General features: G+C 38.3%; 1 protein-coding gene and 1 long non-coding RNA gene across 8 annotated transcripts in view; both read left to right on the top strand.

Moving 5' to 3' along the window:
* Nucleotides 1-3,949: 3,949 nt before the first annotated feature.
* LOC100592604 lies at nucleotides 3,950-21,742 on the top strand. Its single transcript, XR_001116098.2, has 3 exons — nucleotides 3,950-5,097; nucleotides 7,688-7,823; nucleotides 20,804-21,742. It is a non-coding gene; the product is annotated as an uncharacterized LOC100592604 (long non-coding RNA).
* A 796-nt stretch (nucleotides 21,743-22,538) lies between these two features.
* The window catches only part of HPGD (15-hydroxyprostaglandin dehydrogenase), a 36,513-nt gene continuing 33,561 nt past the window's right edge, over nucleotides 22,539-25,490 (top strand). For 4 of the 7 annotated variants that reach the window (XM_004088563.3, XM_004088564.3, XM_004088562.3 and 1 more), the window contains exons 1-2: nucleotides 22,539-23,083; nucleotides 23,375-23,498. In XM_004088563.3, the coding sequence (XP_004088611.1) occupies nucleotides 22,991-23,083; nucleotides 23,375-23,498 (217 nt within the window). In that variant the 5' untranslated portion in view covers nucleotides 22,539-22,990. The remainder of the gene's footprint in view (nucleotides 23,084-23,374; nucleotides 23,499-25,490) is intronic. The other 3 variants (XM_003257988.4, XM_004088565.2, XM_003257990.4) reach the window with 2 other exon arrangements.

The following is a 25,490-nucleotide window of genomic DNA, read 5'->3' as shown; positions in this document are numbered from 1 at the left end:
CCTCCCTCCCTCCCTCCCTCCCTCCCTTCTTTCTTTCTTTCTTTCTTTCTTTCTTTCTTTCTTTTCTTTCTTTCTTTCTCTCTCTCTCTTTCTTTCTTTCCTTTCTTCTTCAGACGGAGTCTTTCTCTGTCGCCAGGCTGGCATGATCTCAGCTCACTGCAACCTCCGACTCCCTGATTCAAGTGATTCTCCTGCCTCAGCCTCCCGAGTAGCTGGGATTACAGGCATGTGCCACCATGCCCAGCTAATTTTTGTATTTTTAGAGATGGGGTCTCACCAGGTTGGCCAAGATGGTCTCAATCTCCTAACTTCATAATCCACCTGCCTCAGCCTCCCAAAGTGCTGGGATTACAGGCATGAGCCACTGCACCCAGCCACAGCTCATTTCTTTTTAGCACTAATTAATATTCCATTGTCTGCTGTATCACAGTTTATTTATTCATTGACCTACTGAAAGACATCTTGGTTGTTTCCAGGTTTTAGCATTTACATAAAGCTGCTATAAACATCTATATGCAGGTTTTTGTGTGGGCATAAGTTTTCATATTCTTTGGATAAATACCAAAGAGCAAGATTGCTAGATGAAATTTCCAGTAGAGATTTAGAAGTAATTTGAGTCCACTTTCAAATAACACTATGCCACTTCATGGGTAGTGTAAGTACCTTATAATAAAAAAAATTCTAATTCCTCTCTCTTATCCATATCATTGCTGGCATTCATTACACTTATACATAAGCATATGTAAACAAATATATGTATATATACACACAAATACGTTGTTGCTATTATTATTTTGAACAAACTGTTATCTGTTAGATGAATTAGGAATTAAAAATAGAAGTTTTTATTCTATCTTCATTTATTTCTTCTTTCATTTTCTTCCTGTCTTTATGTAGATTCAAGTTTCTGACCTATATAATTGTACTTTTCTCTACGGAGCTTCTTTAACATGTCTTGCAAAGCAGGTCTACTAGCAACAAATTCCATGAATTTTTGATTGTCTGAGAAAGTCTTTATTTCTGCTTCACTTTTAAAGGATAGTTTTGTAGGGTACAGAATTCTAATTTGGTCGGCTTTTTTCCTTGACATTTTAAATACTTCACTCTCTTCTTACTTGCACGGTTTCTGAGAAAAAGCAGCATGTAATTCTTTGCTCCTCTATAGGTAAGATGTTTTTTCCTCTGGCTCCTTTCCAAATTTTTCTTTATTTTTGATGTTCTGAAATTTGACTATAATATGCCTATGTGTAGTTTTTGTTGTGTTTTGGGATTTTTGTTTTGTTTTGTTTTGTTTTGCTTTTGTTTTTCTTTTTCTCTCTTTTTGTTTGTTTTTTGCAACTATCTGAGCTGCCTAGATTTGTAGTCTGGTATCTGACATTAGTCTAGAAAACACTCTTAGTCATTATTGTTTTTGCTTCAAATATTTCTTCTCTTCCTTTCTCTCTTTTCCTTCTGGTATTCTCATTATGTGTAGTTAAACCTTTTGTTGTCTCACAGTTCTTGGGTACTCTTTTTTGTTGTCTAGTCTTTTTTTTTCTCTGCTTTTCAGTTTTGGAAATTTTTTTATTGAACTATCTCTAAGCTCAGAGATTCTTTCCTCAGTAATGTCTGAGGAAACATTTACAGAGGGCCAGGCACTGGGCACCATTGCCATGCTAGGCAGTAGATCAGTGCTTTCCAGTCAATTTTATTAACTGGATCAGAAATACATGAAGATCTCTTGATAAGCGTTCAGATGTCCAAGGACTACTACATATCCATGGGGAAAACAGAGTACAGGTATTTGTATTTTCCCCATTTTAATAATCTGGGATTTATTTTCAATATTTCTTTCTACCCCATAGTAATCCTCACCAACACCAAGACACCATACTCATTTAAAAAATATTTTTTAGTCCTTTATCTAATCATAAATATTCCTCATGTCTATCTACTTCCTTCCATCGTCATTTTTACTACAATGCAGTGTATGTTCCTGCTAGGCAACTACAATAACAGTGGTGAGATCTCGGCTCACTGCAAGCTCCGCCTCCTGGGTTCACGCCATTCTCCTGCCTCAGCCTTCTGAGTAGCTGGGACTACAGGCGCCCGCCACCACGCTCGGCTAATTTTTTGTATTTTTAGTAGAGACAGGGTTTCACTGTGTTAGCCAGGATGGTCTTGATCTCCTGACCTCGTGATCCACCTGCCTCGGCCTCCCAAAGTGCTAGGATTACAGGTGTGAGCCACTGTGCCCGGCCTACAATAACTTTTTAACTGGTATTCCTTTGTCCACTCTTGCCATTTACACCCATTCTTCCACAGCAGCAAGAGTGATTATTTCAAAATCACACTAAGGCATATCATGCCATTTCCTTGCTTAGTAACTTCCCAGCATAAAATCCCTGTGCTAGTTAACTGATAACCTATTTCAGGAACTACGTCTTCGTATCTCTTGCAATAGTCTCTTTATTTTATTATCATGGGTATGAATTTTCAAACTTAAAAATAAACTTGATTTTCAAAAGGGACAAAATTGTGGTCAATATGTAATTTGTACTGTGATACTCCCAAGAACATTCTTTTTTTAAATGGGAATAAAGAGAATTTAAGACTATGATCACATCTAAATGTTGTCCAAAAGCGCTTATTCAACACTCCTAATAAACCAGAGGCCAACTCGGGAATCTTAACTGACAATCAGCTTATGTAATTTTTTTCTCTAAAAGATTTCCATTTTACCATTGTACTTTTTTATCTTTTAAGGTACAGGTAGGCTAGATTTCTTTCAAAGTGAAAGACGATTTAAATCTTTTAAAGTTTGTTTTATTTCTTCAGATTTTTTTGTTTCTTTAAACACCACCATGTGGTCATGGCTGACTAGGTTAGGCTGAATGAAAATAGTGTGGTGAAATATCATGAATTTTGCGGTCAGAAGACAGGTTCAAACCCAAAATACATTTATTAATTTTAGGAACTTGGGCAATTTAATTAAGCTTTGTGAGCCTCAGTTTCCACATTAACATATTATATGGGCATAGTAATAATAATAATAATGACTGCAAACAATAGTGAGAATTTAATATATAATACATGTAAATACAGAAAGCCCTACATGTTAAATGCCTTCTTCTTAGGTGAATCAGAATTAAAAACAATTAGTCTTTAAATTAAGGAAACTGCAGAATTTACCCTCTAGTTTTTCAGTTCCTTAATCATCTTTCCAATTTTTATTGTTGTTGAAAACAAGCACACAAGTTATGTAAAGTGGCTTTATTGAAATAAGCTGTCCTTTCATTTTCATATCTTTGACAGATCTACAAACTTGGAGTCCTTGCTAGGATTTCTCTACACCTCTAATATGGGAATTGAAAAAATAAATCGCAAAAATGTACATATTTTATACACATACTTCAGGTGACCTCAAATGTGGTATTATAAAATTTAAGAATTGGAATGGCTTTCAGAAACAGTCTCTTTTACTAATAATTCTGCAAGCAACTAATATTTATTGGATGCTTAATATGTCAGACATCATGCTAAAGGCTTTACATGTAGTCCTCCATGTATGAATTACTCCAATACTTTTGTATATATTATTTTTTATCTTCCTTGTATACATGAGGGAACTGACACTCTGAAAGGTGAAATAACTTGCTTAAATTCACATGGTAATTAGCAGTGCCAGATTCTGAAACCAAGTTGATTCACTAGCTTCAAAGCCCGTAGATTAACCCACCACATTCTTATAAATCATTAATGAGAACACTCATTAGAAAATGGGCAAGAGATGGTCATATTCACTGGACACCGAGTCTAGCTTAAGGTGATGAGTGTGGGAAGGTGTGTGGGGAGGCTTTCTTCCTACTGCAAAGAGGCAAGTCTGAGGGCTGGCGCCACCCAGCGATGACTCTGCTTCTACTTCCGGAATGCCAGGGGAGACGATTCCGGTTCGGGGATCCCCCTTCTTGGTCACCTGCAAGTCCCTGCTCGCTCCACCTACAGAAGGAGAAGCCATCTCAGTATGATCTTTATGAACACAGCCGACCTTTAATGACTTCTGAGAGGAATGGAGTTTCCTTGACGAGCCTCAGAGAGAGCTGTGCCACGTGATGTGGAGAACTTTGCATATATAACCTCGCCAGGTTGTTGGTGTGGAGCAAAGGGAGAGCAGACACCCTCAGTGAAGTGTTTCAGTAGAAAGTGTCACAGCCAGGTCCATTCATCCAGAAGGCTCATCCCTGTGAGATGTGTGTTCTGGTCATAAGGGACATTTTGTATCTGGCTGAGCAACAAGGAACGCTATCTGGGCAGAAATGGTACACTTGTGAGGCATGCGGGAAACAATTTTGGTTTAGTGCAAACGTGCACCAGCACCAGAAGGAACACAATGGAATGGAGACGTGGACAATGCTTTCTCTGTGAAAGGCTGCAGATTTTAAGTGTCAGGAAGGCCTTTCGCCTGTGGGAAAGTTGGGAAGGATTTTCTTGGCAACCGTACCTTCTCCAACACAGGCCACTCACAACTGGATTGAAGCCACACAGCAGCACCAAACGTGGGGAGGCCTTTCACAGCAGAAAAAGTCATTACAAGTGCAGTGAACCAGGAAAGCTTTCAGGTACAAATACAAACTTGTTCAACATCAGGGAATTCACAATGAAGAAAAGGCCTTAGGAGTGTGGCAAATGTGGGAAATTATTTAGCCAAAACTCGAATCTCATTTGTCACTGGATAATTCACGCTGGAGAAAGACTTAGGAGTGTGGTGAATGCGGAGAATTTCTTTAGCCAAAGCTCTGGCTTCACTGAACACTAGAGAATTCACACTAGAGCTAGGCCTCATGTGTATGGTGAATATAGGATGTCCGTTAGCCAGAGCTCCATCCTTAGTTAATGACAGAGCGTTCACACTGGAGCAAAGCCCTATGAATGCGGTAAATATGGGAAATCCCTTCAACAGAAAGCCCTGGACTCATTCAACACTGGAGAATTCATGCTGGAAAAAGGCTTCCATATTCAGTATAACAACTCAGGAGGAAAGCCTCTGTGAATGTAAAGGAGGCATCGAACCCCATACATCTGAACATCCACAGTGGAGAGGTTCCCCACAAATTCCAGGTAAGTGGGAACCTTTAAGGAGCTGCATTGTACTTTCTAACCTGTGCAGGCCAGGACCCTTGCCAGATTTAGGTCACCGTCAGTTTCTGTGGCATAAGCCATTTCACCTCTACCACCTGACAGGTTCCCCATAGTGTGTATTAGTCACCTCAGTGTAATAAAGGAAAGCAGATGTTTCTGTTCTCTCTCTCATTCCCTGGAGAAAATCACGAACAGTCTGTGCCCTTAGGGGAATGTCATTCCTTCCTCTCTGACTAGTTAAGGCACGATCCTGACCCAATCTTGTCTAAGAAGATTGCTCTAGTCTGGGTATTACTGGCAATTTGCAAATAATTTTCCCTTCTTCCAATTTTGATCTAATTTGCTTTGCTGCCAAAGCCCACCTAGGAAAGAGTATTTCACTTTGTGATCCTAATTTGTGGCCTGAATGCCAGGATTTCTTTGTAGGCTCAGAGTTCACCCTGAGGAGGGGGAAGTTGTTGTGACATCCTGTAGGACTCTGGGGAGAAGGATGTCACACAACTCCTAGCACCCCTGAGAAGACTCCAGACACTGCAGAGGAACCATGTGCCTGGATGTCCAGAACTCAAGTTTCTGGTGTCATTTGTAAGAGTCCAAGCTGAAACCATAATTGGCGCAGAAACACTGAGTGTGATTAATGAGGTCTGGAGGAGACTGCATCAAGGTCGAGAATGGTACCTCTTCTGCAGTGTCTCCATAGGTGTTTCAATGGCTGTGGCTATAAGCATGAGTGGGTGCACTCCATGCTGGTGTTTTTCCTGGAACTGACATCACTGTCAGGGTAAATAAGGTTTTGTTTACTCATGTAATGACCTCAAGGCCATTGCTGCAGTCAAGAAAATGAAAATAGAGAAATGAGAGATCTCATAGTCCAGGGATGTCGCTTTTGTCACACCTCTAACATTTCTGTTGACTCATATAGAGATGATGTTTATTGCTTACCAATATTTCTTGCCACTGATGCGGGCTGCCTTTCCCAAGGCATGGCGGAGTCAATATAGGGTTGTGAAACCTTATGTTTTCCTTAAAAAAGTAGATCCAGGCTTTTATTTAAGTCATTTTCAACGTTCTGTTGAAACATAATTGGCATGCTATAAACTACACATATTTAAGGTGTACAGTTGAACTGATTATCAGCCTGGATGATATACCAAGACCTTCATCTCTATAAAAAAATTTAAAAATATTAGCTCCACTTGGTGGAGCATGCCCTTAGTCCTAGCTGCTTGAGAGACGTGGGGGGACAATCCCTTGAGCCCAGGAGTTCAACACTATAGTGAGCTATGATCACAGCCTTGCACTACAGCCTGTGCAACAGAGCGAGACACTGTCTCTTTAAAAAGAAAAAAAACAAAAAACAAAAACCAGTGTACAAGTGAGGTACTTTCCACATACATATAAACTCATGAAACTGTCACAATTATACTAATGAACATATCCAAATATCCATTACTCCTGTATAGCTTTCTAATAATCTTTCCCTGCTCTCACTTGCCCTCTAGGCAACCCTTGATTTACCTTTTTTTCAAAATAAATTAGTTAATATTTTCTGGAATTTTATATGATTTTAATTATAAAGTGTGTTTTATTATTCTTGTTTTCTTCATGCTGCATAATTATTTTAATATTCATTAATGTTACTTATGTGAATAGTTCATTCTTGCGGAGTCACATTCTGTTCTATGGATGTTATCACTATTTGTTTACCCATTTATCTGTTAATGGATATTTGGGCTGTTTCTGGTTTTGGGTTATTACAAATAAAATGGCATAGTTGAAGTATACAATTTGATATGCTTAAACTCTTGAAACTGAAAGTTTCTTCCTGCGCTTGCAACATATAAAATTATTTTTACAAGGACCTAGTCTACCTTTTGTAATGGATATTTTATATGTAGACACAAATGGAGAGGGATGTATCATGAAACTCTAGAAGCCCTTCCCCAGTCTTCCATCATTATATCATTTCATAGCCATTCTTGTTTCATCAGGCTCCACCACATTACTAGGTGATTTTACTTACAATTCCGGACATCATGTCATTTAATGCATAATTTTTTCAGGATGCACTTCTGTAATGTAAGTGTTCCTTCATAACTCTAATAATTCTCATACAAAATAAAAATATTTTAAAATATTAAAAATGGATAAGCAAATGAATTGATAACCAAATAAAAATACTATAAGTGATCAATAAGCATATGAAAAATATTCAACCTCACTAACAATAAAGATATGCATTTACATAAAAAAACTATTTAATTTTTTTCTTACCCACATTTGGCAAAGATGTAAATGAGTGATAGTATTTGATAGTTAGAAGGGATATGGTCACCTTCAAATTAATTGGTGGGAGTATACATTGGAATCTCGTTTTTGGTTTTCTGTTTTTGCTTTTGGAGTCAGGGTCTCACTCTGTTGCCCTGGCTGGAGTGCAGTGGTGTGATCACAGCTCACTGCTGCCACAAACTCCTGGGCTCAAGCAGATATCCTCTCTCAGCTTCCCAGGTAGCTGGAACTAGAGGTGCACAGCAACATGCCCAGTTAATTTTAAAATTCCTTTTTGTAGAGGCAGAGTCTCACTATGCTGCCCATGCCTGGTCTCTAACTCCAAGCCTCAGGGCCATCCTCTCACCTCAGCCTCCCAAAGCACTGAGATTACAAGCATGAGCTGCTGCACCCAGCGAATATCAAATTTTTGGAAGGTAATTTGGCATATCCTCATAACTCAGAAATTTTACTTTAAGAAATTCAACCTAAGGACATAACTAGAATACTTCAAAAAAGTGTAATAAATGCAAATAATCTAAATGTCCAAAAAACGGATATTGATAAATTAATTTATGAGATGTTGGCATATTGGAATACTTATGGGACACTGTTTTGTCATTTAAAATATACTGTTAATAGGATAACAAATACATTTTAATTTATGTGCCAAATTTTATAATATCTTAACTTCACTTGTCATGGACAGAAATAATAAAATTAGCAAAATATGTATGATTTATTATGGATCATAATAATTATTACTTAAATACAACTAAGATCAACTTATTTATATATTTAAATGTGAACATTTTGTTTCATATGGTTAGCAAAGTCTTGAATATTTTGGCAATATTCTGTGAATCCCAATCAACATTTAGTCAATTATGTTCTCTTTGTAGACCACATAATTATATTGCTTTCTATTTTTTAATCGACACATTGTATTGTACATATTTATGGGATACAATTTGATGTTTTGATACATGTATATGTTGTGTAATAACCAAATTAAGGTAGCTAGCATATTCATCACCTTGTGCATTTTTCATTTCTTTGTAGTGAGAACATTCCAAAACCTCTCTTGAAGGTATTTTATAATATACAATACCTTACTGTTAACTATATTCACCCTATTATGCAAAAGGACACCCGAACTTTTTTCTATCTTCTTGTAACTTTGTACCTGTTGACCAACCTCTCCCCGTCCTCCCCAATCTCTCATTTTCTCGCCAGTGTCGGTAACCACTGCTCTACTCTCTACTTCTGTAAGATCAACTTCTTTTTTAAGACTCCCTTTCAAATAACTTTAAAAAGCAAGTTATTAAGCCACATATTTTCTCCATATGCCCTACTCAAATCTAGAATTGTTTTGTCTACTTGACTTTAAAGTCTGGAAATTTTATCAAAAAAGAGGTTAGATTAGCATGAGAAATTCTTATTGAACCTATGCTGGCTCCACCACCTTGCCTTACTAAGAGCTCAAAAATAATTGGTTCAATATTTAAGCATGGAATTATGCTGCAGATGGATATCAACGTCACCTCGGTACAATTTCTGGAATTTCTATATGATAACATCTTCCCTAGTCCCACTCCCCTTACCATCTTGACCTGTCTTTTGAAAGCATAGCCATTTGTAAATTTCTGGTCTCTGGTACCCATCACATTCTCCTCCAGGTTTGTTCACGGCAGCTCTTTAATCACAAAAGAAAATGCTTAGACACTGAAGAATGTCATTTGTTGGGATTAATAATTATTACTCATTCTAAAAGTATCCAGATCATCCGTTTCATTCTTCTGAACCCCTTGTGATTTCAGACCATTCTTGCTTTGTTTTTTCTAGTTCAAATAACGTTCTCCTGGATAAAGAAGATTATAAACAAAATAGCTCTGTGAAACAGAGGGTTCATCTGATTAGGTCTCTCAAATTTAGCATGCCCTGCTTGCTTTTAGTTACCTGCTTTTTTCTTTTTCTTTTCGTTTTTTTTTTTCATGAAGCTGAAGGCCACAGTAGGTGAAGGCTGCACCACTGGACACTGAAACTTTACCCTCATTAGCTGCATAATACATTGAACATTTATAAATCACCATGGTAATGGTCACTTCAGTTATTTTTCAGGAATGTGGGACGGCTCCTGACCAGTTCAAACTAGTTGACTCTTCAGCTGGGCCTGTGTAAATGCCGGAGAGCATTTTGACATCAGAGGACCAAAAATTCCACCCTCAGATCATAATACCATCATTTTCTGCAAATGTGTCCTGTGAAATGCCATAAATCCCAACTATGTTTGCATAGATCACTGATTGCTTCATTTTTCCCCCACTGGCAATCACCTTTTCCCACATCTTAGACGACCCCACTTCTATAACCCATAAATATCCCTAAGCCTTATCTTCGTGGAGGTGGAGTTGAGACCTGTTCTTCCACCTCCTCACTGGCTGCCTCATGAATAGTCTTCTCTTTTGCAAAACCCATTCATTATCTCAGTGATTGACTTGCTGCAATTGGGCAGAAAGAACCTGGTTGATGATCATTGTAGAAGCTGTAGATACTCGATTATTCACTGTCATCTGTTGCAACAGCTATTCTGTCTCCTCTCTACTTTCATGTAGACATATAGATATCTCGTTTAACATATTTTAAAGAGCATTTTTATTACCCTCCCCATGATGTAGAAATCTCAGTTCATTGGAAACCTTCACCTTCATAAACTCTTCTTCAAATCTTATGCATTTCTTTTCATCCTTCTACCAATCTCCAGGTAGCTGGTTTTTTCTTATTCCCTTCTCAACTCCAGTGTTGCTTCCTTAGCAGCCTCCTTTCACAACTGATCTCATGGAATCCTTCCTTCTCACCAATTCATGTCACTCTACCCCAATCCTGTGTTATTAGCTTTGTTTCACTTATCACTACCTGCAATAATTATTTTTTCTACCTTCTTCAACTAGAAAGTGAGCACCATGAAGATAAAAATAGTACTGTTCCCTTAGGACCTATTACTGACCCAATCACATACCAGATATCAAATAGATATCTGTTGAATACAGCGCTGATATTCCAAACATTAACTGGTACAGCACAGGCAATAAATAATCAGAAGAGATGCCAGCTGTCAACAATAGGAGGTGCCTTACTAGTGCGGGTAGACTGCATAGTAGCCTTAGTCAAATGAATAAGTAAATTTAAGCATATTTCATCTACCACCTGACCAGGAATTATTCCTGTTTTCCCTGTTTGCTTCTTTAGGACACCTTTCAAATTCCTATTTATAATATTGAACATTTTATTTGGGAAGCAGAACTTTATTGTAAGTCTCACAAATATTTTAATAGATATTTATATTGATCTGTAGTCATGATATAGCTCTCATACTTTCTCTGAACTTTCCATAATCTCAGGTTGGAAAGGCTAATACTAATCCCAGCATTTCTCTCTTTGGTCAACAGGCATACCAAGTTGTCAAAATTATTTTTACAAATCAGTTCTTCCTTTTGGATTAAAATTCAACAGAGTCATACTTTTTTGCCTCATCTATCTTCAGACACTCAAAATGGACAACCTAAATCAGATATTTTTCACGTTTTGTTCTTTCAGTAGAAAATAGACAAAATATACCACCCTTATCAGATAAAGCTTTCACTCTGTGTCACATGTCACTCACTTGCTCTACTCACAGTCACCAGATAATAAATTGTTTAAAGTCAGGACTTATTTCTTCTTATGTTTCTTTTGATTCCTGCCACCAAGCACCAGACCTTGACTATAAGTGGGATCATTACATTTAAATTGAATTGAATTGAGTGTACTGATTTATCCAAACTAGACTTTTAGCTAGTACTACAGATAAATAATAATTTCACATTTGTCTTCATCCTTTTGTGTTGGCCCACTTTCTCCTTTAGATTTTTGGCTTTTGTTTGTGCATATGCTTTCTATTTCATTGTGACCACATTCAGATCTGTTTCTTTAATACAACGAATAGGCTTACCCTGCCATATTCCAGTTCTGACTGCCATCTCACTAACTCAGTAATGTTGAGATCATGTTTACCTACTTATGGTTCGATCTAAATTTCATTTTATTCATCACTGACACTCATATTTTGTAATCGTTTTTCTTTTGCTGTCATTTAAGAATTACAAGAAAATCCTTCTAAAGTATCTGGGTTTAAATTTTATCTAGTTATTTCCCCTTTCCTCTAAACATTTTGCTAAAGTCCAGTCTCTCAAAATGAGTCCTATTTTTGCAGAAACTCACTGAGATCAGCTAAGATTTGATGATCTTTCTAGTACTGTGCTATGTACTTCACATACATCTTAATATTTAACCGTCATGAGAACATTCTATAAAAACCATTATTGCTATCTTAAGTTTTGTACAACTGATCTGAAAAAGATTAAGAAACACCTCTGGTTACAAGTGGTAAGCTGGTATCCATGTTTCCTGCTTTATTTAGGAAGAGCTTTCCTTCCCGTTCTTCATTCTAAAACTCAGTGCAGAAAGTCTTGTTACTTAGCACTACCTGGACATATAGTTACATTATGTCCAAGATCTTATTCCTAGTATAAAAATTGTAAAATGTGCTTAAATATTGCAAATATTTCTTCTAGAAATATTATTCATTCCACCACAAATCAGAAAATGGTAGTAGTGGATAATGAGCCTAAGAAAATGTGGCAGATTCTCAAATGTATAGCAGAATAATACTGTGACAAGGCATAGGGTGGCATCATATTGGTCAGATCTGACATTTACTTACAGAGTGAAGTTGGAACAATTTACCAAATATCTGTAAGCTTCAGTTTCTTCTTCTGTAGATTGGAAGAAATAATAGATCCAACCTCATGGCATCATTTTAGGAAATAAATGAGATAATGTGTATAAACCTCTAGGTATAATGCCTGTTGCAAAGTAAGCCTTTAAAAAATGCTAACTATCATCATCGTCATCATCACCATTATCATTATTTTGAAGACTCTAGGAGATGAATATACATCTGTTTAATTATATCAAGCCACAGTAACCCTGAGCATCATAATACATACCTCTTCCTAGACTAATTGAGATTTCTGGGTAACTTTCAGTACCTATAAATCTTGTTATTTTTCTCTTCACAAAGACAGCTATATTCAGTACAAAATGTACTCCCTGGGAACACTTGCTCTAGCTCCTAAGTATAAACCAATCAATAACAACTGTGTGACATAAGAGAAGACACTTAATCATAACTGTTTTAATCTACTTTTCTATAAAATAAAGGGATTGAAACAGACCATAAAAAGCCAAGTCTGTATCCAAACTAAAGTTCTGAGATTTCTTCTTGCCCAGCTCTGTCTTGTGGTAAATAATTAACATCTATGGTAGCAAAGAATAAATTATTCTCCAGTTCCAGTTCACTAGCTCTCTGAGAATATTAGACCATTTTAACTCCAAAAATAACAAGACACAGCCGCTCTGCTGTCTAGTAGAAATTAATAAGCTAATGACCTGAAAAAAAATCAATGTAATGCCAAATACATATACTATAATAATGCATTCTTGAAATAAGTATAATCACCTGTGACTGTCTGTTGCCTCATTAATCCTGACAAAATCCCTACAAAGTATTTAAATAGTTTGTAGCGGAAACATTTTTGTTTTAGCAGGAGAAAGAAAAACCTTATGCCAAACAAGAAATTTGCATATTTTGCCTAAAATTACCCACAATATTGAGGAGCAATCTAGAAGAAACTGTATCTGTGAACTTCCAGCTGAGCGTCTGTAAGGAGGATGAGAAATAGTGAGATAAACAGATGGGGAATAAGGAAGGAGATGTTTTCTTCTTTCCTTTATTCCTATCTGAACTGCCTACAAAAAAACAGATGAGGTCAATTCCCAAAGTGTCTTTTCTTTAAAAGAAGTTTTGTAATAGTGCTATATTCTCTCCACACAGTGAAACTGTGCAAAAACTGAATTTTCCTTCACAGTGGGTCACCGGGAACATACCTGGTCTTATCTCATTGTCAAGCCAATCACTTTCTATTGTTATCGTTACTTAGAGCTTCCCCTCCTGGACAGTTTCCGTGCTTCTGAGCAAAGGAAGACCTTGATTTCTAGGCAAGACACTGAGATGCCTATTCTTGGAAATTACGCTAATGTTTTCTTTCTTTCTTCTCTCCTTTCTTCCCTCTGCCTCCCTTTCTCTCTCTCTCTCTCCTCCTTCCTCTCCTGGTCTTGGTCTTGGTCTCTACCTCTTTCTCTCTCTCTCTCCTACTCTTTGTAAAACAGACTATTGCCTCTAATTCCACAAGATACTTAGGTTACTTGCACGGTTACAGATAAAACTCATAGGGCTTATCAGTAGGAATTTTTCTAACAATAACTTGTGCAGTGACTCATACAGCATATTATATGCTCCCACTGTTGCAGATTCAAAAAGTTGTCAGAAATTAGGGAAATTTAATTCCAGAGCAGAATGCCAGTGAGCCAGGATAGTTACACAAAACTAAGTTTAAAAAGACAATTTCAGTGTCAGGATTCAATTGAAAAGGCTCATAACTTCAGTTTTCTTGATATGTCCAGATATATTTAAAAACAAAATTCTAAAAACTTTTTTGTTTTAAAAGGGAGGAGTGTTCTAACTCTCAGAACCAAAAATATATTCACTTATTAAAGTTTTGTTGACCTTAGTTCATAAAGGATATTAAATTTAAAAAATCCTAAGAATTTATGAAATGTGGAAAAAAACATATTAAGAGCCTCCTCCAAGTCTAGGCAATGGGCTTCTGAAAGTTGTCTTCTCTCGATACCAGATACTGAGGAATAGGACCTGTTTTGACACCAGCTGAAAAGACACTCAAATTGCTAATGACCCATTAGCAACATATTCCCATTCAAGACTCTCCATCATTTCTCCACAGAGGACTTCGGTTGTTCACTTGAGTGCTCTGAGGTTTAGGTCAGTTTTGCTAGGACCCCCTAGAGGGCCTCCTGTCTGATAAGACCACCTATTGAATAATCACAGAATGAATAAAGTTATTCTCTCCACTATGCATGGGAGGGTCCAAACAGTATGTGGAATCTTTTAAGTGCAGAAAACTTGCATTTCCTTCTCCCCATCATAATATGAAATTAGGAAAAGCTAATCTGACAACTCGTTCATGACCAGGAGGGTTAAATTGCCAAAAAGTAAAAAGAGCCAGTCCTAAAGAATTTCCTAGGACTGATACGATTTGGCTGTGTCCCCACCCAAATATAATCTTGAATTGCAGTTCCCATAATTCCCACGTGTTGTGGGAGGGACCCGGTGGGAGATAATTGAATCATGGGGGCAGTTTCCCCCATACTGTTCTCGTGGTAGTGAATAAGTCTCACAAAATCTGATGATTTTATAGGGGATTTCCCTTTTCACTTGGCTCTCGTTCTCTCTTTTCTGCCACCACATAAGACAGGCCTTTTGCCTTCCGCCACATAAGACAGGCCTTTTGCCTTCTGCCATGATTGTGAGGCTTCCCCAGCCACGTGGAACTGTGAGCCCATTAAATCTCTTTTTCTGTATAAATTACCCAGTCTTGGGTATGTCTTTATCAACAGCATGAAAACAGACTAATACAAGGACACTACCCAAAAGTTCAGAAAGAATAAATACATTGCAAAGATGAAACTGCTCAATCAAGTGGAAAGAAGTTTCCTTCCCCAAATTTAAAAACCAAATGTATAAGCTGACATCCAGTATTATACACAACATATTTGTTTTCATTATTATGAAAAATATGACAAATGCAAAAATGGAAAATGCAGACATAAGTGGGTGATTGTCACCAGAAGTTTCACTGACATTCTTTCCCTTGATTCTGTCCTGTCAAGTCAATTCTTGTGGTTAGCATCATGATGGAGCATTCTACTCCCTTTCTGTTCTCAGGAGGGATGCCTGAATTTTTTTGTTTCTTCCCAACATCCTAGATCCTATAACAATCAAACAGGCAAAATACAGTTGCTGTGGTTCCATTGCCCCTGACTGCAATTCATTCTCCAAGTTAAACCAAGATAATCTTTCAGACATCCAAAGCTTAGAGGTCTCTCTAGGTTTTAAAGCCATTCAGTGACTTCCCATTGTCTGAGAGTGAAATATGAAGTCCATTTTATGGCTTAAAATGTTCTTAGTGATGTGCCTCCTTTCTTCTTCTCCAGCCTCATCTTCTGCCATTCCCTCATCCCTCATCAGCATCCCACGTTCTAGCCTTTCTTTTAATTGTTCAGATACACAGTATTCTCCCTTTCTCCTGGATGCTAGAATCTTCAGCTCCTTCTGTTTGCACTACCCCTTCTTCCCTTTTCCTAACTTCTGTTCTACCCGTAAACATTTTTCAGACTTCAGGAGAAATAGCACTTCCTACAGGAGACTTGCCTCTTCCACCTCACCATGTTAAGCCCCTCTGACATGGGTTCCCATATACCTGCCTGTGACCAAATTATTGTCTGCATCCCCAAAGAGGCTACAAGCTCCACGGAGGTAAGATCATTTGTTTTATTTACTGCATGTACTCATGCCCTAGTACAGGACATATCTGTGGTGGCCAAAACACATTTGTTGAATAAATTGTACAAATTATATGAGCACAACATATTAAGTAGAAGTTACTTTAGAGTAGTTGTTTATGACGGATACCACCCAATATTGGAACACATGTGTAGAAATTCTTCAAAAATTCTTCTTCCTCAGTCTCCAGGTCCACCTGTAAGTGATGAATTTCTTTTCCTCTTTCTCTGTGTCACAGGTCACCACCACTTGACCATTTGGCAACTGAATAACTTTGACCATTAGATTCTTCTCCCGTTACTGAACTGAACAGCCTTTCTGTTCTTGCCATTTGCAGGAATGTGTGTTTTGTTAAGTACAAGTCACAAGACTGGCTCAATCCTTAATGCATCCATCTGTTGGTTTCCCCAATATAGTTTAGTCAATAAACAGAATTCCATTTCCAGATTGGAAAATCTATATTTTGTGGGCTGAATTGTGTGTCCCCCCACAAATCCTTACATTGAATCCCTACTGCCTAATACCTGAGAATGTAGCTGTATTTGAAGTTAGAGCCTTTAAAGAGGTGATTAAGTTAAAATAAGGCCATGTGGGCTGTAATCCAGTCTGGCTAGTGTCCTTATAAGAAGAGGAAATTCGGACACACACACGGACACACATTCACAGAGAAAAAGCCGTGTAAGGACGCAGTGAGGAAGTGACCCTCTGAAAGCCAAGGAGAGAGGCCTGAAGAAACCAAACCTGCCAACACCTTGATCTTGGACTTCCAGCCTCAGGAATTGTGAGAAAATAAATTTCTGTTGTTTAAGCCACCAAGTCTATGGTATTTTGTTATAGCAGCCCTGGGAAACACCAAGAAAAGTTAGAAATATCTCACCATATTCTGGAGTTGAAAATCTATCTGTATCATCGTTCCTTCTCCATTTTCAACTAAGTATCTCTTAATCCAGAAATAAATATGAATATTAAGGAAGAAACTTAATAAGAATATTTCATTGATCACCAAATTTGTGCCAGGCATTGTACTGGGTGCTTCAAGGAATGTCATTTTGTTCCCCTTTTAACAGCTCAGGAAACAGTATCAGAGAGGTTACATAATCACCCAAAGATCATACAATTAGCAAAGGGGATGAGACAGCATTTGAATATAGATCTAAGAGAATTCAGTGAAGTAGACAAAGCAAAGGCTTTGGAGCCATGTGACTTGGATGTGTACCCAAGTTTGTTGCTAAGTTCTGGTATCAGTCCCTTGTCTTCCATGAGGCTAATTTTCTTCATCTGTAAAATGAGGATAATACTACTTACCTTGCAGGGTTAGCAAGAAAACTAAATGAAATAACTTACAAAGGAACAAAAACATAGTAGGTATTTAAAAATAGTAAGCTCCTCTATTGTAGCTTGTGGTAGCAAAGTCAAGACAAGCCCCAGACGCCAGTACTACCAGTAACTGTCTTAGGCCAGCAGTGGTTTTTTTTTGTTTGTTTTGTTTGTTTCTTTCAATAAAGAAAAAGCTTATTTTTGTATTGATTTATATGTCATTATTTTAAAATTCAGTAAACATGTCTATCAGATGAGTGACTGGCCTGCCTCTGAGCCTGGGCCTGTGAGTGAGTGCTTCTTGGAATGTCTGTGCTTACCAGTGTGCATGGGATGAAGGAAAAATCAATTTAAGACTAGCCTGGCCTAACAGATCAGAACTGAGCTGACAGACACTAGGGTATGGGAAAATATATATTTGCTCAAAGAGTGCTGATTTCAGTCTATTTTCAACTTGTATTTCTTAAATAAATCACCATTCAGACAGGGCTAAAAGTAGTGCTCAGCTACAGTTATCTCAAAATTAAGAGTTTAATTTTCAAAAAAGAAGTAATACTCAGGAGTCAGCCACACCTTGTGTCAAAGCCTCCTCCTTCATTTTCTAGATAAGTGACCCTGACCAGATTCCCCAAACTCCTTAAACGTGTTTTGCTCATCTGTAAAATGACCACAATAATAACTACCTCACAGCTTGGTTGTAAATAATAAATGCAATTATATATGTATAGTGCTTAGTGATAATAGCATTTATATAACATTTGCTATGTGCCAGTCACTGGTCTAAGCACCTGACTTGTATCTAACTTAGTATGGTCTTCACAACAGCTTTATGAAATAGGTGCTGCTATTATCCTCATTTTACTGATGAGGAAGCTGAAATTCAGATAAATTAAGTAACTATCCAAAAGTCACAGAACTAGTAGATGGTAGAGCTGGATTAAAACCCAAGCGGTCTGATTCCAGAGGCTGTACATGTAGACAGTAAGAGATGCCTGCTCCTGAGTAAATGTTCAACACTCAACACTTGCAATTGCATTGAAGGAATAATCACCTCTCTTAACTTTGCATCATTGTGCTGCATTTGTTTTTAAGAGAACTTTGAAAAGCTAAATCAAATACAGCTCTCTACATGCTAGGAAGCCATGTGCCAGTTAAAACATACCTACTCTCCATGCCTTCAGGCCTTTGCCATTTGATACCCGCTCCTCTGAGTATCTTTGCCCCCCCACTTTCTTCAACTGTTTTCCTATGCAGCTATCAGATCTCTACCATGGAAACACCAATCACAGGATCATAAGGAGCTTACTGTCTCTGTGTCTTCAAAGAGGGCTGTGTCTTTTTCTCTGGATCCCTTCCAGCTAATGCAGCACAGGGCCACCCAAAGTACATGCACAATACATGCTGACCAAAGAAAAGTATAGATAAATATGAGATATGTGTTCAAGACAAGATGGAAAATTTTAATAGGATGGTGAGATTTCCCATATGTTGTGATTATCTTTCTATATAACAGAAATATATTGATAATGGGTTTTTGGAGAAGAATGTTCTCATATTTTATATTAAAAGTCTATTTTGAATTTAAAATATCTATAGAACATTGTATGTGGTGTATTATAAAACCAAAACAGGGCTGCTTACCCAGTCAACACCTCCCCACTCCTCTGATTTTTATATGCATTTCTCAGCTTCTACGTTCAGGACATTACATCAGCTATATATTTCTGTCATCACAGTGATCTGTGTTATTAAAAACATAATTCTTAGCTAAAACAAAGTTAAATTTGAGATAAACCATCATCCATATAATTTTGTAAGAACATTCTTATCTATAGGCTATACAGGTGAGTGTCCCTTATCCAAAACGCTTAGGAATAGAAGTATTTCAGATTTCAGAATTTTGAGGGGATTTTGTATTTGCATGTACATAATGAGATATCTTGGGGCTGAGACCTAAGTCTAACCACAAAATTTATTTGCTTCATATACATATTATACATACAGCCTGAAAATAATCTTAGGCATTTTAATAATTTTGTACATGAAACCAAGTTTGTATCAAGTATTTACATGTGGAATTTTCCACTTGTCATGTTTCAGATTTTTGGAGCACTTTTTAACAAAAACTTTTATTTAAAAAAGATTATTGCTCAGGAGTGGGGGCCAGGGAGGCAGTGTATAATGACACTATCTATTTTGCTAGGTAAGTAAGTAATTTATGTCTATTTGGAGACTTTATGGCAATAAATGATCTAGTAGGTTAGCCAATTCGGTTGGCCTGACTGCTATCTACCAAAAAGATTTAATTTGCTCAGTGTTCTACATGATTTAGTCATCAGGGACATTTGGGAGGATTTTTTCTATTGGGAGATATATTAGGTTAGGCTGTGATAGCAAATGGAAGCAAACATGCAAAGGCTCAACAGATTAGAAATTTATATCTTGCTTACATCACAGTCCAGGAAGGCTCAGATTTTGGAGCATTTTGGATTTCAGATTTTTAGATTAGGGATGCTAAACCTGTGACTGACACACAGCTTCCTGGCATGTAAAGAAGGGCCACAAGAAAGACATGGGGCATGGAACACCTCAGATGTGATGCCCAGGAGTTTAGATATTTTAAGGATTTTAAACATGAGAATATCTAAACATGATCAGATCAGTTTTAGAAATTTTCCTAGGAGAAGTGCAGAAGGTAAATTGGATTTAAGAAATGTGGAGCAATTAAATGAAATAAGTCAGGTACAGAAAGATAAATATTGCGTGTTCTCAGTCATATGTGAAAGCTAAAAAAAATCTTATAGAAGTTGAGAGTAGAATTGTGGTCATCAGAGGCTGGGAAGGGTAAGCGGAGATGTGTATAAGGAGAGGCTGGTTAATGGATACGAAGAAACAGCTAGATTAGAGGATAAGTTCTAGTGTTTTCTACAACACATGTAGGGTGAATATGGTTAACAATAATTTAGTGTATAGGTTCTAAAAGCCGGAAGAGAGGATTTTAAATGTATACAACACAAGCAATGATAAACATTTGAGTTAATAAATATGCTAATAATCAAATATCCTGATTTTATCACTATACATTGTATACATGTATTGACATATCACTGTGTACGTATATATCACTCTGTATATATAGATCACATAAAAATGTACAGTTATTACATGTCAACTAAAAAGGGAAAAAATCCTTCCTTACAAAGATCACTGGTAAACAGTTTAACTCACTGTAATAAAGCATCTCACAATGCAAAAAAAAAGCGGGGGGGAATTTGGAGGTAATGAGAAGCTAACTGCTGTTGCTATCATAGGAGAAAATATGAATCTGGACAGTGGCGGTGAAAATTGAGAGGAGGGAAAGGGATGAAGGGGTACTAATTTTCCTCTAGACCTCAGTCCTTGCTATCTACTAAAAAAACCCTATTCCTCACGTTTCTCTCTATCTCACATTTATTATTCATATATATTTCAGAAGTAATATGTTGGGACTAATATTAATGTATTATTACTTTGTGGCAGGCTCTGTAATAGTGTTTAATATGCTTTACCTATTTTAATTTTCACCTTTTGTTTTTTTAGAAAAGCTGACTTTATAATAAGGAATCCGAGACCCAGAGTTGAAGCAAATTGCCCAGGGTTACACAGCTGGTCAGTAGCAGACACAAGATCCGAACCCAGTTTGTCTGAATCCAGTGCTGACGTCCTTGTGCCTCACCTATCCGCCGCCGCCAAACTGCTTCCTGTTCTTCCAGTTGTCACTATCCTTGACTCATTGCACTTTGACTTCAATCAATCTTCTTATCTTTTCTTAAAAGAAAAACATATTTGCTGTCTAATCTTTTCAACTACTATCCAGTCCATTTCTCTTTCCATGTAACCTTGGTCTTCAGTCCATGACAATATCTATCTTCTCATAGATCATTTTCTCCTTTCATTTCACCTGTTCAGTTTTTGTGCCTTCTAAATTTACTCACACTAAATATTGTCCTGAAAAATTCAAAATATTTCTCCATCGTTTATTCCCTGGTGCTCGCCTGAGTATTTTGCATTATTAACTACTTCTTTCTTCTTGAAACTATTTCTCCCACAAGAGCTGCAAACTTGTGCTCTCCCAACATGTTGCCATGTTACCCCAGCAGTTCCTTTTCTGTCTTTTTTGCCAGTTCCTTCATCAGAAACTTCTGTGTTCTGTGCATGCCATTAGAGGAGGTGAAGTTTTGTTTGGTTCATTATTTTCTTTTTCTCTTCTACTATTATTCCCTTTCAGTATGACCCCTCAATTTACTCTTCATATTACAATTTTTATTATCATCCTAGAGTACAAATATCTATCTTCCTGTCTTAATTTCTCAACATTTTGTCAAGACCTAATTTCAAATTAATGTTAAAGACAGACATTTGCTTAGCGGCTTACCAACAACGCGACAAGACACATTTTACACAGCCTCCTCATACACTCCTTCCCTGCTGAGCCAGCCACCTTTCCCAGTAAAGAAGGTAAAGAAGATATAAAAATGATTCATTCTGCTGTTAGTCTGAGTCTTTTGCTCAACTCCCATTTCCCCCAAGTATTTAGATTTTTTTTCTTTAAGAAAATAAATGCCAGCTGGGCACAGTGGCTCATGCCTGTAATCTCAGCACTTTTTGGAAGTCCAGGGTGGGAGGATCGCTTGAGCCCTGGAGATTGAGGTTGCAGTGAGCTGGGATTATGCCACTGCATTCTAGCCAGAGAGACAGAGCGAGATCTTGTCTCAAGATAAAAAAAAAAAAAAAGTCAACCAGTTACGTTTACAGAGTTAAAATTGCAGCCTGCCGCTGACAACACGAGAAAAAGAGACAAAGTCAGTGGAATAGCCCTTGCTATTATTGTATGCAAGTCCGCGTACAGCTAGTCCTGGAGTTCCTGGAGAGAGCAAGGAACCTCTGTCCCAAACTTGACTCAGAGCTTCCAAAGTTGGTATATTTCAACAAGTAAGCATTCCATTGAGCCAAAAATTTGGTAGGCTACCAGCGGCTCTGGAGGGCGTGTTGATGATGACAGTTCTTGTGGGGGCATCTCAGTATGACCCACAATTGACACTGATCAGAAACACAGCGCCAAGGAGACTCTAGTCCTAGCCTTGAAATGTTACGATTCCAGGTTTTCAGGACAGAGCAGAGTCCACTTCTCATCTCCAGTACGTGTAAAAATTTGTCCAAAATGTAACTAAGAAAACACAATGGTATTAGTTACTTCTGCTCCCGTCACCCTCAACCCCAGTGATTATGAGATGGAAACTCACACAAAACTTTGAGACAAAACAGCAACAAGTTTGCTTTATTGTTTGCTTGTTTGGTTCCGGAGTCGGGGCCGGGAGGAAGTGCAGGAGGAGGAATCCAAGCTTCCGAGCCTCTGCTCCGCTCTCCTTCTATCCAGTTGGTCTTTAGGGCACTGAAGGAAACTCTTCTTCAGAAATAACCTTTTAACTTTGCTTCTGTCAGCTGCCTGCCAATCAAGGAGCCAGAGGCTGAGGGGAGGCTTTGAGCCGGGCGGCAAGTCCAGAAGGCAAAGATCGCGAAGCTTGGCGCTTCAGAGCTCTCATGGGGCAGGTGACACAGTCGTGGGTTCCCCGGCGGGCGCTGGCTTGACAGTTTCCTCCCCGCCTACTGGCAGGGGAGCGCCCCGCCGGGCTGCACGCGCGCGCGCGCGCGCAGGGGGGACATAAAAGCCTCGGCCGCGCGGAGACGCGGAGCTCGCCCACCGCCCGCCCCAGCAGTGGCTGCACCATGCACGTGAACGGCAAAGTGGCGCTGGTGACCGGCGCGGCTCAGGGCATAGGCAGAGCCTTTGCAGAGGCGCTGCTGCTTAAGGGCGCCAAGGTAAGCCCGGCGCCCAGCCGCGGAAATTTCTCTGCCCACACACTCCGAGACTCGCCCCGCCGCCCGAGGTGCACTGGCGGAGACAGGGAGGCCGCGCCCGGCGTGCCCACTTTGCCACTTCCAAAATTTGCTGCAGCTGAGGCAGTGAGCACACCTCAGAAGTGGCTGGGAGGGAACCCAAACCTAATTGCCACATTTCGGGTCCAGGAGGGGAGCCTCTTGTGTGTTTATTGTTTGTCCGTCTGTTTCGTGAGCTGCGCAGGCCCGCGATTCTTCTCCTCTTGTCTATAGGTAGCGCTGGTGGATTGGAATCTTGAAACAGGTGTACAGTGTAAAGCTGCCCTGGATGAGCAATTTGAACCTCAGAAGACTCTGTTCATCCAGTGTGATGTGGCTGACCAGCAACAACTGAGAGGTAAGACAGGGGAATCAATCTGTCAACTGGGAACGTGCTCTCAACAAGCAACAGCCTGAAGGCAGCCGGGCCAGGGGGCCCTGGGTGCCGCCTCCGCTGCCTCCCGGAGAGCAGCTACCTTGAAGCTCCAAAAGACAGTTTGGACTGATACGTTTCCTTCTGACAGCCCAATAGCTGTAAAACCGAAAGAAAGGCAAGACTGCTGGAGAAATCCTTTTATTGTAGTCATTTGGCAGCATTAATGTAATCAAAATTCCTTTATGTATTCAAAGACAGTGCTGCTGCAGTAATTATTAAATGATTGAAATTGCAGACAAAACTTGGAAAATTAAAGTAGGCTAAGGGACTGTTGACAAACAACTTCTCCCAGAAAGCTGGAGTCCAATGACAATCAAATGTGGCAGTGTTTTTCGTTTAAACATATCAGAATACAAGTTCAAGGAACATCATCACAGAAGTGCTAGATGCTTTTGACCATATGTTTTCTCCGGCTTTTTCCCCAATGAGACAGTACTTTAAAATAATAATAATAGTAATCATAATAAACTATACAATGTTAGAATTGTTGTAGAAACATCTCTATCAGCCTTTCCTCAATGCTTTCCTGTTTCCGGCTACTCACTTAAAATAGACCAATCTACTTGTGAAGTATCAGGGACAATATTGGCATACACAATAAACAGCTTTGATTATAAAGCTGTTTATTTTTTTGTACATCTATTGGAGAACTTGAGAGTGCCCCAATAAACTTACAGGAAACAAAAATTCTGGAGAAAAACTAGAAAAGTGAAATATTTGTATTTCACAAAGTTTTATTCAAAGAGACTGAGTAAACTGTAAGGCACTTTTTAATCAAGGGGTCTGAAAACTTTTGCAAATCTTATTCCAGTGCTCCTGTTCTTAAAGGGACATCAAGTGTACATTTATTTTAAAATTTTAAAATATTCTGTAAGAGAATGAAAATGAACTGATGTGTTAGAAGGAAGTGGTGTACCCACAGTTAAGAGAAATTGCAAAGGAAATTACATAACTGAAATCTGAAAATGCTAATAAAGACCTATAACACAGATGACAAGCATGAGCAGAACAGATTTGTAAACACAATGCAAGAGGAACGTATTGTGCCAGAGGACAATTATGTTGATTGCACATGATATTTTGGATCAAGGATAGAGCCAGGTCAGATCTCAACATTCATGCTGATGGAATAAGGAACAGTATAAACAATCTGAAAGCCATTTCTGCCTCAATTTATATAGTTTCATAAATGATATTTAACTACCATTTTTTTCCCAGTATTTAAAATTAATACCTTGGCTATAAACACATTCCTTAAGGATAAGTGATTGTGGAGGAGGAAAAAACTCAGACACATAATAAGTGACTGGGGAAGGCATGTTGGTCATGAGAAATCCACATGTTGTCTGGACATCAGCATTTGCTTGCATCTAAAGAAAACATGACATTGATTCCTCCAATTTCAGGATTTAATGTTGACTACAACTTTTAAAACTGTTTAGACAGTGTGGAAATTATAAAAGCACGAGATGAAAAGGTTCTTGGAGATGATCTAGACATAACTTATTTTACAAAGGAACAAATCGCAGCCAAGAGAGTTTAGATAAATTACAAAGAGTACCACAGCATATAAATGTCAGCAGGAACTAGACTGTACGTTGCTTGAGCCTGGAATTCAATGGGATGTCAGAAAACAAGATGGTATACTATACATTGGTTAGGGCAGAGTATAGGGAATACAGTGGAGAACAGAATGAGGAAAGAAAAACTAAAGCGGCAATTAGACATACATATTTAACACCCTCATTTTCCAAAAGGTGAAGGTTGTTTCTGTGGAGTTATGAAGAGTTAGAACATACTCGGAATGGAAGGAGAAAAAAAAATACTGGGGAACCTTTTGTGGACCAAATTGGAGATCTTAAGAAAGTTTTAAAATTCCATGAAAAAGGCCGGGTGCGGTGGTTCACGCTCGTA

This window comes from Nomascus leucogenys, chromosome 7b, assembly GCF_006542625.1.
Source record: "Nomascus leucogenys isolate Asia chromosome 7b, Asia_NLE_v1, whole genome shotgun sequence".
In the NCBI taxonomy this organism is placed as follows: domain Eukaryota; kingdom Metazoa; phylum Chordata; class Mammalia; order Primates; family Hylobatidae; genus Nomascus; species Nomascus leucogenys.
The sequence above is the reverse complement of the archived record's forward strand: the minus strand, read 5'-3'. Positions and strand labels throughout refer to the sequence as shown.